The 19,047-nt window shown below is 42.2% G+C and overlaps 2 protein-coding genes across 2 annotated transcripts in view; one reads left to right on the forward strand and one right to left on the reverse strand.

The window, feature by feature from the left end:
• Cyp7b1 (cytochrome P450 family 7 subfamily B member 1) overlaps positions 1 to 3,376 on the forward strand; it is a 164,891-nt gene extending 161,515 nt beyond the window's left edge. Inside the window, exon 6 of the mRNA XM_050142016.1 lies at positions 422 to 3,376. Coding sequence (XP_049997973.1) covers positions 422 to 718 — 297 coding nt within the window. The 3' untranslated portion in view covers positions 719 to 3,376. The remainder of the gene's footprint in view (positions 1 to 421) is intronic.
• A 10,738-nt stretch (positions 3,377 to 14,114) lies between these two features.
• On the reverse strand, positions 14,115 to 17,007 carry Bhlhe22 (basic helix-loop-helix family member e22). Its single transcript, XM_050142153.1, has one exon. The coding sequence runs from the start codon at positions 16,876 to 16,878 to the stop codon at positions 15,793 to 15,795; it is 1,086 nt and encodes a 361-aa protein (XP_049998110.1). The 5' UTR covers positions 16,879 to 17,007; the 3' UTR covers positions 14,115 to 15,792.
• Between the last annotated feature and the right edge of the window lie 2,040 nt (positions 17,008 to 19,047).

A 19,047-nucleotide genomic window follows, 5' to 3' on the forward strand; every position in this document is an offset into this window, starting at 1 on the left:
GCACCAAATCGTTCTGGCATTCTCCGTTGCAAGGAGCAGCACAGAGCCCCATTAACTCCAGGCTCTTAGATTTTTGGACTCTAGAATCATGAGTCAAAGTAAACTTCTTTTCTTTTGTCAGTTACCCAGCCTTCAGGAGTCAGTGGTAGCACAGACACCACTTAAGAAAAGACAAGAGAAATGGGAGTGGATACGTGCTTTAGGTATTTGAATGCAGGTGTTCCCTATAACATTGGAATTTTTCTGAAAGTTTGGGTACGCTGTTTCACGTATTCAAGTTTTACTTCCTCCTGTATGTTTTCAGACCAAACACGCAACCTTGCTCAGCAAGATAGACAAGGAGAGACAGCAACCTAGTAGACCTAACTCAAACTAATTTAAGTAAAAATTTAATTTTAACAGTGTCTATTATTCTTTATAGGAATTTAGATTTGATCGATTCCTAGAAGACGGCAAGAAGAAAACAACGTTTCTCAAGGAAGGGAAAAAGCTGAAGTATTACATTATGCCATTTGGATTTGGAGCCAGCAAATGTCCAGGCCGATATTTTGCAATTATTGAAATGAAGCTAGTATTAGCTATACTTTTAACTTATTTTGATTTAGAAATAATTGGCAAGGAGCCTGTAGGACAAAACCACAGTCGTTTGTTGTTCGGTATTCAGCAACCTGATTCTGATGTCTCATTCAGGTACAAGGCAAAATCTTGGAAAAGCTGAAAAGATGGCAGAGAAACTTGTCAGAGTGAGGCTACGTACGCTGAGCTCTGTGGTTTGTTGTACGCCTGCAAATGCGACAGCTATGCTTCTTTGTTTGAAAATGGCAAATTTACATTTGATCTGAGATTGATTCAGTTTGTTCTTGGTCACAAAGCCTATCATAAGTTAAAGCAAGGCGGTGACCTAAACACTGTCAGGGCAGTCATTTCAGGGTTAAGTTCGAAGTAACAATTTCCACTTGTACTTACTGTGCTTTGTATCATTGGTTGTGAATGTGCTCTTCCAGTAATAAATTTGGCCCTGAGTGATTTTTTTAAGTTACTGAAATCCTCTAATAAGATTTTATGTACTGCTGGAAAAGTGTGTCTTTGGACAGCCAAACAACTTCCAAATTCTCAGAAGAGAGGAAAATTAATTCCCAGGAGTTATACTGTATGAAATGTTCCCTTCAAGTGGAGTATCAATAATGTCTATATTACCAGCGTACCTTTGCATTAAATGAGTGTTACAATAGATTAAATGTTCCCACTTCCCTTCAATATTTAACTGCCCATAAATGATTTTTATAACTTGTGTATTCTGCATTTCAATAGAACAAAAAACCTTTCATGTTCAAGTTAAATACTGCTAAAATTTCATATATAAGAAAACACAAAACCTATTATTATATATTCAGCAATTGCTCTAGACATTAGTATTAGATTTATTTTAGAGGGAAATGTTGAAGTCATTATGGCATTGATGGTAGTATTGGTCTTTAGTATAAACTGTGTTATTCTAATTGTAATGCACTCTTTAATAAATGTTCCAATTTATATAAACTGGGAATTAGGTATTATTATACTTATTCACAACCTTTTGGTCTTAGAGGTTAGTTGTATTATTTTGGACTATCACACTAAACTATAATAAGTAATTTCATATGATATAATACAGCCTGTATCAATAATTAAAAGATTTCTACTATAAAATTTCCCAGTGATTGACATTTGGCATAAATGGAGACACGGCATGCAAACTCACAGGGCAAATAATTAAGCCAGATTAATTCATGCTGCATTAATTAGAAATTCTAATGCTTTGGAAATTTTATATTGTTGTTAGCAAGGAAATTGATTTAAAATAGCACTCTAAAATGCTTATCGTACTAGGTAAATACAAGGTAGCATTTTTTTTTCTCCCTTCTGGAGCATATGTTCATTGAATGCTCCTTGCATGAAAGTCTACTGACATGAATTCTGTTTTTGCTTGATTAAAGTGGTCTTTATTCCCAATCTCCTTCCTTTTAAAAATTGCAAAATGACCATTTATAATTATATAAATTCACAGAATACAAAATAAGGTTATGGTTTATGAAAATGATGTGGAATGATTAGACCAATCCAAATGATTAAATCAACCCAGATACTTATGCAACTTTTAACACAGAGTGCTCTATTATTAACTATATTCACAAGGCGATGTACTAAAACTCTTCCCACCCACCCCCCACTGCAAAAGACTGTAATTCTCCTGGATGGGATGTTTTTACTTTTTGATCATTTCTCCTACACTTTCCTAGCCTTCTACAATCATTATTTCACTCTGTACTTTGATAAGTTTGATTATTTTGAATTTCATATGTTCTAATATTTTTCCTTGCTATGACAAGAAGATTGTGACAAGAACAGTTACTTGGGGAGAAAAGAATTTATCAGAGGTTACACATCCAAATCATAATCTATTGTTGAGGGAAATCAAGGACTGAACTCAAGGCAGGAACCTGATACAGAGAAATGCTGCATACTGGCTTGCTCACTGGCTCATTCCTAACTAGCTTTTTATTAACCACACCTACCAGCCCAGAAAATGGTACTGCCCACAGTATCTTCACCCTGCTACATTAATCATGAAGGCTGTCTTTCACTGGCATGGCCATGGGCATCTGATGAAGGCAATTCTTCAGTTGAGGTTCTCTCTTCCTACATACTCTAGATTGAACCAAGATGACATTAAAACTAATACATGAGGTAGAGTCCATAGTATTCGTCTGTCTCTGGTTGCTTTTACTTCGTATCCTCTAAATCTGTCTATGTTTAATCAAATAACAGTATTTTTTTCAAGACTAAGCAATATTCCATCATGTGTCTTTATTCAAATGCTGTCTCTAATCACCCCTACCTCCTCTATACAATTTCATGACACCCTTCATTCTCCTGGAAACAAAGGACACATGTGTTGTCCCATCCCCAGGCCAATCTGACCCTCTTCCTTCTTGAGAGTCTCTCTGGTTGAATTTTGAGCCACGAACATCATGTCACCTTTCAAATTTTCCATCTCACGAATTTTCTTAGTTCAGTGATTGCATTTTTTGGTTGGTAACTCATTGTTCTTCATGTATATTTTCTTCATGGCCATATTTTACAAAAATCTTGTTCCTTTAATGCATTTCACTATCCCTGTAACTACAGTCAGCATGGTTTATATTCTGCACCTGGCTTGTCCAGCCCTCTCCTGTTTTATGTGTCTGATTTTGTAATTTCCCCTTCCCATCAGTGCTTCCAATAGTTTAACTACTGAGTTCGTATGTGTTCCTTGGAATTTTACTTCTGGAAAATGTTTCTGATCTGGGTTTAATGTTCATTCCTCAAAGTATAAACTGTGCTTGGTTTTATCTTATTGTTCATGTTTCTGTCAAATTCAGATTCCTGGGGATGCTCAACTAGAATATTTTGGAGGCGACATGGTACACTGCTGACTGTGAATTCCAGCCTTAAAGGAAACACTGTGATTAAGGGCAGTTTGTTTTGATTGGGGATTTTGTTGTTGTTTTGCTATATGTTTGCTTGCTTACTTGTTTGCTTGTGAGACAGGGCCTCATTGTAAAGCAGTTATGTCTCACAAAATTATACCTGTCTCTGCCTCCTGAGTGCTGGACTTAAAGGGAATACTTAAAACCCGTGATCAGGAAAGGGCAAGAGCCACATTTGATTGCTTTTTTTGTTTCAACCAGAAACAGATTAAGAATGCCAATATGTCTAATCCTGCACTGTAGAGCAATGTTTTTAGTCCAGCTACCAAGGATGTTGGCTCTGAAAATTACTGACTTCATGCAGAGGTCTTGGATTTTATACACATACATGTACACATGCTCATACATGAGTGCTTATGTCATGTTGAACCCTAGACTGTCTCTTCTACCTGACACAAAACCCAATCTATTTCCGTTTTCTTACGTTTATTAGTTCTTTGTGAATTTTGTACAATGTGCTTTGATAATATTCCTTACCCTCCCCCAACTTCTCCCAGATGCATCTCCATCTCTCACCTGGTCAACTTTGTGTCCTTATTTCCCATCATGTACAATTTATGCTGCCCGTATATGCTTGGATGTGTGGCCGTACTGGAGCTTGGTTGATCCTCCAGTGTCCCGACCCTTAAAGAAAACTCAATATCCTTTTCCCAGCAACTTTAAGTTTCCAGTTGCTCCTCAGCTAGGAGTGGGACTTCACTCCCATCCTTACAGGCCTTGTACATGCTATCCTAACCACCATTGTTCATATCTTCAACTGCACTGGTATGTTCAGTAAATACTGTTGTCTAGCCATCATCAACTAACCCTGGATCTCACACTCTTTCTGCCTCTTCTGTAATCATCCCTGAGCCTTTGAAGGGGAAAATATAATACAGATGCACCACTAGGTCTGAACATATCACAATCTGCTATTCTATGAACCTTGACCAGTTGGGGTCTCTGTGATAATCACAATCTATTGGAAAAATAAGTTTCTCTGATGATGCTTGAGATATTTATTAATCTTTGGAAGAACAGTAAAATAATAAGAGATTGTTTAATACATCATGTTCATTTAGTAATAGTAGTAGGTTCTCCCCATGTCATATGTCATGTCTCGCCACAAGGTCTTGGCTCCAATAACAGTGCCAAGCATGGGTTTCAACTTATGGACTGGGCCTTAAATCCAATCAGAAAGTGATTGGTTAGTCCCATGATGTATGTGCCACTATTGCACCAGTCATTATTGTAGCTCATCTGGGTAAGATTGATGGACGTGCTTTTCCCCCTGGTAACACTCATCTTCCAGCTCCATGAAAGCTACCAATTGGGATGAAGTTTTCAGGCCAGTACCAGCATGGTCTCTTCTTGCTAAATAACTCTAGTTAGGCAGTCTTTAGAAGTGGGGTTTTACCATAAAACTGTTGATGGTATCCAAGAATATTGTAACAACTGTAATGTTTAGGGGTCTATGTGACCTCAATGACTAGCAATTTCAAAGGAGGTAACCTATTCCTGACATTGGGTAAAACGTTTTATTTGCTGTTCCATGGTGTATAGTTGGTATATTGTTGGTTCATTATAGGATAACTCCATCAAAATTCATTTTATATATGTGTGTGCATATATTTTAGAAAGATCCTACAGTGCTAGGTCATATACTTGATACATGAATATTTTAGCATTATTGTTTTTCCTTCATTTATTTGACAAAATATTTAATGAGCATTTTCCCTAGCTAGATATGCATTGGGTTAATGTTTCCCTTCATGAATATCCACTTCACTCGAGAAAACAACGTATAAAAAACTTACCTGTTGCTAGTTTAGTTATAAATAACAAATTTCATTTTAAAATTATTTTAATACCTTATTTAGAATACCTTCTAAATAGCCTTTTTCCTGCAACTATCAAAAAGCAGTGTTCCATAATAAATTATCATATACAAATTACACAAGCTATATAGAAAGACTATGGAGTCACTGAGATGGTTCAGTGTGTGATTCTGGCTGCTCTCAAGTCTGATGACCTGAGTTTCATCCTTGGGACCTCACATGGAAGAAAGAGAGAACTGACTCCTACAAGTTGTCCCCTGATTTATATATATACACGCGTGCACACACACACACACGCACACACACACACACACGCACGTGTAGATGTGCATAGACACATTCACGTGGTTAATCAGTGCATAGATAAATGTAATTTTAAGATGTTGTGAAGATATGATAAAAAATATAGCCAAAGTCAAATAATCACTGAGTCTTCAGAATTTTGTAACTATTTCATATATCCTAAATTTTCATCTTTTCATGTTTATAGCTTCACAAAAGTTTTGAGTAAATGGAAATATACTATTTTACATCAGTGACCACTGTAATTATATATATGATTGGCACCAGGATTTATCCCTACTGCATGTACTGGCTTTTGGGGATCCTATTCTCTTTGGATGTATACTTTGCTCAGCGTAGATGTACTAGGAAGGGCCTTGTACCTTCCATAATGCAATGTGCCTTACCCTCTCTGAGGATTAGATGGGGGTGGGGAGGGAGGGTGTGTGGAGGAAATGGGAGAAGAGGAGGGAGTGGGAACTTGGATTGGTAATTTTTTAAAAAAAATAATAAATTTTAAAAAGTTAAAACCAAAACAATGTGCACTCTTTTTTTTCTTTCGAGACAGGGTTTCTCTGTAGGGTTTCTTTGGAGCCTGTCCTGGAACTAGCTCTTGTAGACCAGGCTGGCCTTGAACTCACAGAGGTCTGTCTGCCTCTGCCTCCCGAGTGCTAGGATTAAAGGCGTGCACCACCACTGCCCAGCAAAATGTGCAATTTTTAACCTACTAAGTTTGTCAGTGTTGTAAACCATTGCTTAGTTCCACTACACTATTTGGAATTCGTACTTGAATACTCAGTAGGAAAACATTAGCATGTAAGATTACTCTGTCACACTGTTTTGAGTTATAGTGAGCAATCTAATAAAGCTGGGGCACTTACCTTTCACAATAATATCTCTGCTTATAGAGTTGGGTCAGCGGCCAATGAGTTTTGAACTTCTTAGCTTGAGTGTATTTTTATACTAAATTTCTAGTGTAGATTAAATTAAGTTCATGAATAATTTAGGTACACAGTTTTGAATAGGTGAGGATTTGTTAACAGTTGCATTTCAAGATGTGTTAAGACTGAAATGTTCTGGGCTGGAGAGATGGCTCAGAGGTTAAGACCACTGGCTGATCTTCTGGAGGTCCTGAGTTCAATTCCCAGCAACCACATGGTGGCTCACAACCATCTGTAATGAGATCTGGTGCCCTCTTTTGTCCTGCAGGCATACAAGGAGGCTGAACACTGTGTACACAATAAATAAATACATCTAAAAATAAAAAAGACTGAAATGTTCTACAAAGTGTGAACTATTGCTTTGATACATTTTCTTACTATATTTTTAATTTTAAAAGATACTTGTGGATCTATAAAAAAGTAAATTCTCTTTTAAAATGTTGAATAAATTAAGACATCTTGTAGTTGAAATATTTAATATTCTTTAATTGGCATTAAAATTAATAAATCAACCTGTAAATCACAGATGAATGATCATGTCTCATTTCTAATACTAAATTCTAAGTACTAAGAGTAGATCAGTTACTTTTGGTAACAAAAAGCAGATTTTTCTGGGAAATAGTTATGCTATATGAAATAACTCAACTTCTCTCTTTCTTCTTGTATGTGTTCTCGTCTTATCTTCTCATGATCCCCTAAAAGGGGTCATATTCAAAGTATCTTTCAATACATTTTAACTTTGTCTCTATGTGGGATAAAAAAAAAAAAAAAAAAAAAAAACAGGTCCAAGAAACAGCACTCAATCTGCAATGCTGACCAGGCTGAGCTATAGTCGTTAGTCTACGGGGAGAGGGAAGTCTAAGAATGGGAAGTGGAGGGAAATCTCCGTCTAGTTGAGCTTGGTCCTCTGCAGCTCTCTTCCCTGCTCAACAGATAATAAAGAAAGCTGAGAAATATTTGGACAGTTCTCCAATTATTCATAAAATTGAAATGCAAATGCTAAACCAAGTCTACGAACAGAATAGTGTTGCTGAGAATGAAGAGTCTCTTGTGGGAACTCACTGCAGTGGTGCACTGGCACACTGGGTATTTCTAGGAACACTGTGGGTTTGGAGGGACTCTGATACAAGCCTTCTAGGAGACGCTCATGCTCCTATTAACAGATAACAGAAGCCAACTGTTGCCGAAGGTGCACCTGACCCTTTGAACTGGTTGATTCAGTATTCCTTATTTCCTAGTCAGGGTGACTTGCTCATTGAATGGACGTTTGGTGAAAAACGCTACCTTGGCTTTCATTCACACTCTATAGAATACTTACTGAGTGCATTAAAGTGTGTATAACTATCTAGAATTAGCATGCTCTTGTAAGTAATAATGTTCATTTTCTATTCAGAGTAGGACTTGATAAAAAACATTTTATGGTTATGTCAGATTCTAAAGAGAATTAGATATTAGAAAAGGCTATATTATGGACTACACTTATATATAACAACAATTTGTGATTATAACTGAAGCTAACAGAAAGAGATGAAAATACCACGTAAAGGTATTAGTATCTAGGATTCATCACTGAAATGATATTAAATATTTGTAACTATGATGTATGTACTATGCAGACAAATTTACTTACAAAACAAAAAACAAACAAAAATACCATTCCACATAACTTCCACTTCTAAGAACTAGCTATTGTAGTTAACATTAAATGTGTGACATTAGTATTTGACAGATGGGCATTTTAATAAATGCTTGTCTTTTATTTCTGAAGTTATTATTAAAACAGGCAGAACTTTGTTCTAAGATTATAATTTTAAGGACCTTATAACGGCCCACATAATTAAGAGATTTTTTTTAAGTACCTTGGTCTTACACATTTAAAGGAATGTTTGTTTCAGTGTTGAACTCATCTGAATTCTCAGTGAAGATCGTGGTCTTCATGCAACAGTGCTTTTACTCTTTGTTATAAGCATGGAAAACGTTATAAAAAATTCTTTTTACTTTTAAAGAAGAAAGTAGACTAAACAGTACCTTCAAATAATTAAACCTAAGGAAGGCCTTGGACCATCGAACATTTTCGTTAACCTTTGACCCTAGGTAATGAGCATCCAGAGCTCTTCTTCAGGGCAAGAGATCCCAGATGATGACTGAGCCGCGGGCATTTCTTACATGTGCTGTCACACCCATCCCCATCCTCCAAATAACTGGTTTACTTTCACAGAAAGTAATTTGTAATTGTTCAAAAAGCACAATTTGTCGAGCAATTACAGATTTTTAGAAATTACTGCCTGTTTGAGATACTTACACTTTCAATGTATGTATACCCGATGTTTATGCAAAAGAAAGTTACAGTTCTACAGACCCATGCATCGGCCCACCCCACTCTCTGATAGACCAAGCATTCCATAGATGGATGCTTTTCCTGTGCTTCTGCGGAGGCCCGGTTAGGAAAACAATTTCTTCCCATTGACGTCTGGGATGAAGAACACAGGCTCAGCCTGACCCCTGATTTCTGAATGTGATCCCTCAGAGAGACCGTGCACAGCAAATGGAGCTTCATTTACTTGATGGTGTATGGTTTAGCATGTTTAACTCCACCACCATTACCACCACCACCCGGAGAGGGGTAAAATGTTGTCTTTCCAAAGAAAACATAAGGAAATTCTTGCACCAAATACTTCCATAGTAGTCAGAGTTGAATAAAAGTATAAAATGAGGTTGGGTCATGAGGTATTTTTATGTTGAATTCTGAATTCTTATCTTCTATTAGCGTGACAGGTTTGAGCTGAAACCGTCCTCCTAATAAAAATAAATTTTTAAGACTGGGAAGCATTTGTAAATAATAGATCTTCAAATACACCTGGACCTAATCCTAAAACTTATAAGGAAAAATAATAATTACTTTATATAACCACCGATACCATTTTAACATTTGATGGAGATGTTAATTTATGGTTGGTTAGCAGTTTATGACTGTCATTAGGTTTTCAGTTTGATCCACATTAGAAATCTATTTTTCTTCTTTCTTTTAATCTGTAATAATTATATAAAGATATGGTTATGTTTTATCTAAAATATATCACTCTACTATAGCATTTCAAATTATTCACAGATCATAGTTCTTATATGTGCATATATGAATTTAAAAATACAGCAATAAAATGCTTGAAACAGATCATAAATTTGCTTCATATTTTATTGCATCTGTGAATCAGGTTGAAAGACAAGGACAGCTACGGTCTTTGAGAGAGAATTAACTCTTTCCCAAGCTGGGAAGGAGATGATACCACATTGAGGATAATTAAAGTTAACTCCCCATCAAAGCATGCTGATGACATGTAACATGGACATCATTGGCAGGGGTGGGGTTGGGGAGGTGGTCAGTATTTAAAATCATCTTTCTTTTGTTGCATGTTGACCCTTCCAGCCCTGAAATTTCCTTCTAATGCTGTCTAGTCTGTGTTTTTGTGTTGCATAACAAGAGAACCTGTCAGAAAAGGGACACAGCAAACAAATTCTCCCTCCCTTCGCCCATAATCCAGAAAAAATATTAAGGACAATACCACTAATTCAAAAAAAAAAGTGAGAGGATTGATTCCACACAAATCTGCAGAAAGGGGAGGGGGGGAAGAGTTTCCCTTCCCTATAAGGAAGTAAAAACTCGTCCAGATTTAAAAGTGGGGCAAGTTCCCAAAACAACTGGGGTTGACTAAGCTGCAGAAGGTGCTCCTTAAAAGGAAGAGCCTGAAACTTGAGACGCAGGGGGCATCCGGAACTGGCAACACCTGGGAAGAGCGCCTTAAGTTCTCTTTGCTTCCCTGGAAACTTGGAGATTGGGCCACAGCTGGCCTGAGGGAGGGCCAGGAAATGCCAGTCTTTGGGAAGCAGGCATAGCCACCCTGTCACCGGGTGCAGAGTGAGGACAGCTCTGCCATTGCTCACATCGCAGTGCGGTTTGGGTTTCTCCACCAGCAAGCATTGCACAGCCTTCTGCTCGCACAGGCTGAGGTTAGGTGGCAAACACTAGGGTTTGCCTCCCACCTGGGCTGGACCAGACTGCTGTTTATCCTGCGCATTCTGCAGCCTGCGGAATACAGTTGACCAGAAGAACCAAAGACCTGTTTGAGAGAAAAATAACTCTCATCCTAAAAGTTGCTTGTACTTCAAAAACTGACATTACTACTTCCTCGTTTTCTTTCGTTCTGTGTCTATGTTTGTTTGGCTTAAAAGCAGAGTTTAAATCAGTCTGAAATTCATTGGCTTGGCCAATCCAGAGGCACAGCAGTTACAAAGGCAGGCATAGATAGCAGGAGACAGACTCGATTATTTCTTCTGCCCTCAAAACAACAAAATTATAAATTGATGTAAAATCCCTTGACAGTGCATGATTTTCGTCTGTTCTGCATTTTGGTTGAAAGAAAGCTCATCTGTGTTTCTGCTGCGTAGGTTTTGCGATTTCATTTTGTGTAGAGGTGTCATTAAGTTCTTCCCTCCCTGTACCACCCTTCCTCCTCAGGCTGAATCCCTTTTGCACTGAAGGTTGGAAGAGGAAGCTTGGAAGCCTCCCCGAGCAGGATCCTTTACCTCCCTCGTTTCTGGAAAACAGGCAGACCTCGCTCAGCCAGGCAGAGTTGCCACAATGTGCTGCTAGCAAGATGGGAACTCTCATGATTATTTTTCAAAGTCTGGGAAGTGTATTATCTTATTTCCTAGTGGTGATTAGTTACCATAGCATTTAATACGTAAATGTGCCCAGAGCACACCATTAACAGTTAAACGGAGTATTCAATTTAACACATGATTATATCTTTCATAAGTCATTACATGGCAACGATCACTGCCACTCTTGCCAGGTCAGGTCCATAGGCAGGTGGAAAGGGCGGAAGGGTTTGGTTCAGGTGCCGCTTGCCAAAGGGGCATGGGAAAGGAAATTCAGAGGGCCTAGGTTTTCTCTAGTGGTTTGTGGGTTGGCAGTAGGAAATGAGTGTAATTACAGGAAGGAAAATCCCTGTACAACACACAAATCTTAGAAGGGTTGCTCAGTTGGAGAGTGGAGAAGGGGGAAAAAAGAGCAATGCAGTGTGTGCCTGTGTATGTGTGTGTGTCTGTATGTTTATCTCTATATGTGTGTGTGTGTGTGTGTGTGCATCTGTATGTGTATCTCTACGTGTGTGTGTGTCTGTGAATATGCCTGTGTCTGTATGTGTATCTCTGCGCGTGTGTGTATGTGTGTGTGCCTGTATCTTTTGCTTGTGTGTGTGCCTCTGTGTGTTTTGTGTGTGTTGTGTTCAGCACCCCACAGGCACAGACATCTACCCACCTCAGGCAGGAGGGAGGAGAGGTGTCTTTTCCAAGATATTCAGTAAGAAGAGTTGAAGCAAATGTCAGGCCTCGGGTGAACCCCTGCTAGATTTCAACTGAGACTGAGAGGACAAGTGGGGCTCCTGTTCTCAGGTGTCCATCCTCAGTCCCCTGAGGACCTGCTGGAGGGGTGCTCCTGACAAAGGCCCCTAAGGCCTGGTGGATACCCCAGTGAGCTCCTGCATGAGACACTATTGGATGACACATGCCCACACTTTTAGGACACCTGGATAAGGCCTGGTGCCCAGCCTTCAGTTCTGATGCAGGTGTCCTACCTGGACTACATAGTCCTACAGAGACTATGGTGCAGCAGTGAAGGGGCTAATTCTCCAGAGCAAGTACAAAATAGGACTCAGAAGAGGAGTGGCCTGGGATGGGGGTGTTGAGAGGCTGAACATTTCTCCAGCAGGTGCTGGAGACACTATGGAGGGGTTGGAGTTGAGGCAAAGAGGGACACCTAAGTAAATCTTCAGCTTCTCTGCTTTCTCTTTTGACATCCTGGGTTCCCTAAAAGCACTTGCTGGAAGAAAGTCTGGAAAGAAGGTTGGCGTGTCAGAAAATATTAAAGTGAAAATGAATATCATTGTCCCTGATGCATTCAAGTTACCCCTGTGTGACATTTTCTGTCAATCTCCTTCTCCGTCCTCTTCTTCCTTTTGCACTTGAGTTCTCTTCCGGACAAAGTTCGGAGCCTGGGTGATTCCAGGGTGATGGGAGAATCAGAATTTCTCCTTCTTGAAGTTCAAGGTTTGTTATTCTGTCCAATTTCTGATAGTGGGTGCACAGTGCAAAGGTTGTAGAGTAAGTATTTCAAGGAGGCCTTCTTAATAATGTAAAATACTAAGAAGTAAATCTTGCAGCAAATGTGTCCCCTACAATGTTAATATGCAAAAGGGAAAAAAAAACCCTGACTAGTGGTGGCTGTGGCTAATTCCTAATCAGAATGATGGACAGCAGGACCAGAACAATACAAACTAATGGCTGTGTTGCTGATCACTTTACCCCTTGATTAAAGACACCCAATTATGGTGCAGAACAGTGTCGTAATTATGTTTCTTAATCACATCCAGGAGGTTTAATTGCCTTAACGATGTGTTTCATTAAATGAATTTAGGTATTATAGTCGACAGTTTTCATACACAGTTGTTTTCAAATTAACATAATATTAGACATCGTCATGGAAATTGTTTTAATAATCATAATTAGACGCACCCAGGCTTTGTCTGGTAAATGCTGAGAGACAGTCTTCTCCTGCCTGGGGGCTACCCTGGTCCCTTCCTCCTGTCTACCCCCCCCCTTCTTGACTGGGAGGGCTTGACTTTCAAGGCCTTTTGCTCTTATCTTGTCTAAAAGTTACAGGTTCTGATTAATCTTCTTTGATAGCAAGTGGAGAAGAAAACATCCTTCCTCACCCCCCCCCACAAGTTTGATGGCATTTAGGGATATCTTTATGGGCTGAGGATGCACAGAACCCACACACAAATGCATTTAGGCAACCAGGTCCAGTGGAATCTCTGTACCTTCATACCTCCACATCAGCACCCCCATCTCTATGATGTGGTACAAATTTAGATCTTCCACACTAAAGAGCAAAGGCCTGAATGCAAGCAAACATATCATATCTTAGTAGAATCCATACCTAATCCAATTCAAACACTAACATCTCATTAACAGGCAACCGAATAAACTCTGGAAGTCTCTATGGACATTACTTACACTTAGGTAATTCAACCAAGCTGACTCTTTTGCCACAGGAAAGTAGAATGAAGCCACAATAAAGCTGGTGTCCAGAGAATCCAAATCCATCTTTTCCCCTGGTCTTCAAGCCTTTGGAGGCAGAACTTTTGATTAAAATGCCTTTAAGAAAGTTTACCCCCTTTGGCAGGCCCTACCATGGCCTAGATACCATACCTGTGGGACAGACTTCCGGGAGAGTCTGACTTTGTACATTCTTGCCAGTATCAGGAACTCTCTGGGCCTGTCCTGGGTCCCACGACTGACCCCTCTCACCTCTGCTTCCATGGAATCCCAGTTGTCCTTTCAGTAAGCATGTGATCTAGGGCTACTCATAACTGCCCAGCACTGACAAAACTTTTGGAGACACGTTTCCTTTTCTGTTACTTTTCAGGCAAGAATAACGCAGGAGAGAGGTGGTGTCTCCTTCTACAAAGCACAGCATAATAAAATGTTTGATCAAAATATTTTAATAAAGATTCTTTCTGACATAGATACACATACAAATGGTCGTACATAACTGTCATAGTCTGCTTGACCTATTTAATATATATATATATATTTAATTCTTTATACAGCCAAACCCCACCGACAGATCCATCACAGCTCTGAAATCATCATCCAACCTGACAAACTGAATTTGTATTATCTGTAAGGAGTGGAGAACAACAAGACCCCATTTCTTAAGAGGTTTTTCTGGATTTTTCATAGGACGAAAGGCAGGCAGCTAGCCATGCAAACTAAACTGAAAGCTTGCTTTGGGTACACAGCTTCTTGCTCTTCCTTAGCTTTATGTCATTTCATTTAAAGTTTTATATTTTTTTTAGAAAAATAACAAATGATTTCACACCATAAGCAAATCAAAGCAGTCTTTTAACATAATAAGTCTTCACAGTTATAATAACTTATATATGTACATCTATAGTAAAAGCAATTAAATTAGACCTTTTAAAATGCACGGCACAACCTGGAAAATATATTTGCCCAGCATGTTCTTACTTATAAGATCTATTGCTGTGATTTTTTTCCCTTTTGGAATGCAAATAGATCCCCTTTTGAAAAAGAAATCAAACCATTCATTAATTAAGAATACACCTTTCCTGTAATTTTTGGACTGAAGCAATTTATTAAAGCTCAATTTAAATACAGGTTGATGCAACTGAAAATATCCAGGTGACTTTCTTGAAAACCTAAGCAGCTCAGATACATCAATATTTCTCTTCTTACTTGTTGGCAATAAACCTTTCAACACTTGGCACACAGTGTAAGTTAATATATAAAACAGAATTTTAGAAGCATCAAGAAAAAAATCTTCACATAAGACCCAAGACCTTAACACGTAATAAATACTGATGATGTGGATCATTGAAGAATAAAAAATAAATACCATGAATTCTTAATACATCATTGCAGAGTAAAAAGTAACAAGGTGCACATAAATATTTTAAAAGCAATTCTTTCAGCCACAGCCTGCTTTGTATATCACTCTCACCAAAACTTTGAGCATTTTCACAGGGTTTTAAGTTTAGAGACGATAAAAAATACAAGTCCTTCATAGCAACGTGTCTCTCTCTTTCTCTCTCTGCTTTCCCCCTTCAGTTAAGCCTGCATTTCAAGTTTTTCTCCTGGCTCAGAATCAGAAGTTATTTTCGAGTGCCCTTTCTGATTTGTCTGAATGAATATCCTGTCCCTTTCGCACATTTAAACCCGGGACTCCTCTCCTCTTCAGTACTAGCCAAATTCTCAGCTATTAGTAGGATTAGTATTTTGCCATTCAATACTTTTCACGTCTAATAAACAAGCACTACTAGTTTTCAACTTATTTTTTAACCTTCAAGGAAGACTGCACTTCCTCGAAGTCTAGGTTACCACCAACGTTGCCACTTTTCTGAGGGAAAAAGAGACAACCGCACTCCATCCCTACTCAACATCCCTCTCCCCTCCCTCCCCACCCCAAAGACCGAGATTCGGGGCCGAGCCAAGGCTGAAAGTCTGGTTTGTCTCAGTTACTGCTCAGTTCCTGCCTCTGCTTTTGTTTGCCCTGCCAGTGTTTCGCAACTAGGAGAGGAACAAAATAAAAGGGGTGGGGAGCAGCATCTCGCTTTCCTCTAGCTTTGGGGTCGGTCTGGAGGCTTCCGAGGGAGGGAATGTTTAAGGCTTCTCCGTGCACTGTTTGCAGAGGCTGGAAGAGACGCTGTTGAATAGGGCGCACTTTTCGGGGCAGGAGGCAGCCGGGGGTAGCCCGGCGCTAAACGGGTAGCCGGCCGCCTGCTCGTAGGCGCCAAGCGCGGGGTGCAGGGCAGCGGCCGCCGCTGCAGCGGCCGCTGAGCTGGGCAGAGAGGCGGCTGAGATGGCCTGGCCTTGGTTGAGGTAGGCGACTAGGCGCCGCATCTCCTCCAGGGCCTGAGCCTGCATGAGGATGTAGTTCTTGGCGAGGAGCAGGGTAGCGATCTTGGAGAGCTTCCGCACCGAAGGGCTGTGCGCGTAAGGGATGACCGCGCGCAGCTCGTCCAGAGCATCGTTCAGGTCGTGCATCCTCCGGCGCTCGCGGGCGTTGATATTGAGGCGCAGCGCCTTTTGCTCTTTGGATTTCTTGCTACTGCTGCCGCCGCCACCGCCGCCGACGTTTCCGCCGCCGCCACCCGTAGGGCCCCCCGGGGGGAGGCCCGCGCCGCCTTGCAGGTGGGCGTTGGAGCAGCCCTCCGCCACCTTGGCGCCGCCGCCCCCCGCTCCTGGGGATGCCCGCGGGTCGGCGCCCCCGGCTCGCAGCACCAGCTCGCAGCGGCCGTCGCTGTCGTCGTCGGGGCTCTGCTCGCCGCCGCTGCTCTCGGCCACCGAGCCGCGGCTCGCGCTCTCGCCGTACTTGAGGCACAGGGCAGCCCCCGCCGGCAGGTTGTTCAGGCTCGGGTCGCCCCCCACGCCCGCTGAGCCCACGAGCAGCCCGGGGACACTCACCCCGCCGCCGCCGCCGCCCGCGCTACCTCCTCCTCCGGGCGGCGGCAGCAGCAGCCCGGCCCCTTCGGGGTCAGCCGGCTCGAAGCAGCCTAGGGGCGACGAGGACGAGGACGCCGGGCGTTCGCGAGGCGGCGGCGCCAGGGACAGGTCCATGCCTGGGGGCGTGGAGCGGAAAGCCGCCTCCAGGCGCTTGGCGGTGGAGGCGCCCAGGCTCTTGTGCAGGAAGAGGTCCTCATCGCTTGCGGTCGCCGCGCCGAGGTGCAGCCCGCGCTCCATTGCCATGACCCGCCGCGCAGCCCGGGCCGGCCACCACCTGGGCTTGAGAGTCAGGCGGCCGCACAGACGCGCGCCAGCCGGGCTCCGGAGCAGCTGCGCGCGTCGGTCCCCTCGCGGCCCGCAGCCCTGTCCCCTTCTTTCTTTTTCTTTTTCGCCTTCCCCCGCGCTCGCCGCCTCCTCTTCTTCTTTTTCTTCGTCTCCAGCCGACGGTGCTGGCTGCTGGGGCTCACCATGGGCCGCGGCCCCTCATGGTGGGAGGGTGGTCGCGGAGGGAGTGGAGCCGCTGCCGCCGCCTCGCGCTGCTCTGAGTCCAGCCCCGCGCCTCCTCTCCGCACCGTTTATCTTGCTTGGATTCACCTTCAAGAGATTTCCGGACCCATCAACCAGCCGCTGCCACAGACGGGGGAGTCTTTTACATCATTATCTCTGAGTAGGTTATTATGAAGAAGACTCGCCTGTTGGGACAGCGCTTTCTACCCAATCAGGTTAACGTTTTAATTAATAGGATTAAAACGGTAACAAACAATCGCAGGCGCTATCTGGCCGCGAGTCTGAATAGTTTCATTTCCCAGGTCTGAAGACAGGCAGCAGCCAGAGCTTTATAAAAGGCGCCTGCTCCATTATTCTGCCTGCCATCTGTATACACAGCTTAGCGCATATGTTTGCAAGGCGCTGGGTCCTGTTAGTAACCCAACAACTGCCTTTAGCTTGACATGTGTGGCGACTTTCACTCATCAATGAGCACACTAAAAGCCCTACTTAGAGCCGAGGATGTTCTTTGCTCCTTCAGCAAATTGTAGAACTGCCGTAAAGGCTGGGAGTCCGGTGGAAAGCAGACTCCCCCACCCACCCCCACTGCGCCCCACCCCCCACTACCCTGCACTCGCCACTACTGTCTCAGCTTGCACAGTTACCCTCAGAGGAGAGAATTACATTCCATCCTGTTCATAGCATGGTCTGCATTTGGAGATGGGACCTGGGGGCGAGGGGGGTGGTGGTGTCCCTGCAGGCTTGCTCTGAGTTTACTCGAGATTTTCAGCTAGTATGTGAGGATAGCAAACCTAGATTTCCTTCCCACACGGCTTTCCCCCACACCTCTCCATCGGCCATTTCCTACACAGATTAGAAAAAAAAAAATAAATAAAGCACCAAAAGGACGGTCAAGTTGCTCACACAGCCCGTTTGGTTTAAAACTGGAACTGGGTGGGATGGGGGAGGCTTTGGCGCCGTCCCTCCACATTACTAAGATGGTTGGGGACAGAAGCGCACTGCTTCATGAACAGAAAGAAACTAGTCTCAAACTTTCCTCGAGATTTAAATCCAGTTGCTTCGCAAGAGTGAACACGGAGACGAACCCGCTCACACACCAAGTGGGGGCACACGTGCAGAATCATTTAGCCGCAAACGTAACCGCCGCTGCTCAGAAGCCGTTTGGGGACAGCTGGATCCATCTGGGCTGTTCCTGGAGGGTTCGTTCAGGGCAGAATTATGAAAACAAGTGCTCTCCGGATGGGGACAGTACACGCGGTCCTCGCGCGTCTGAGTTCAGTCTCTCGAAGCACATGGTATTTAGCGACTGGTTTTCATTTTTATAACATAAGTAACACCAATATTCCCCAACATTTCCAATAAGTCTCTTTCTCGTGGCAGAATTATGGAAGGCTATGTAGTTTGTGGCTTCTCTGGTTTCATTAAAAAAAGAAAAAAAAAACCTTTTAATTGTGGCTTTCAGAGTTGGCCCCAGGTGTTGGACTCTTTTCATTATATTTTCCTCTAATGTGATGAAATTCTAATTCTCTCCTTACCATATGGTTAAATTTCCCCACTGAGAATTAGTTGAAAAGGGAGAAATAATCTATTAATCTCTGTAATAGATTCACAAATGAGGTTCACCACAGAACCTGTTTCTGAATGGTAATATCAGAACAGTTGGGCACCTTATTTCAGACAGGAAGCTTGAGGGCGACACCGAAATGCCTGCGTTGTCACCTTGAAAGTGTGGAAAGGAGTCTAGCTCTGCTCGTCCAGTAGGATTGCCTGAGATACAGCCTCTAAGGGAGAGGGACACTCCCAGGTCGTCCCTTACTGGTTCCTTCAGCGGTGTTGGAACCCAAAGACTCAGATCCAGCAAGCAGACTGCCTGAAGATCTACTGCCCGGGATCTTGGCCTGGCCA

The sequence above is a fragment of the Alexandromys fortis genome, unplaced genomic scaffold (genome assembly GCF_014885135.2).
Source record: "Alexandromys fortis isolate MF-2015 unplaced genomic scaffold, M_Fortis_MF-2015_v1.1 scaffold_41, whole genome shotgun sequence".
In the NCBI taxonomy this organism is placed as follows: domain Eukaryota; kingdom Metazoa; phylum Chordata; class Mammalia; order Rodentia; family Cricetidae; genus Alexandromys; species Alexandromys fortis.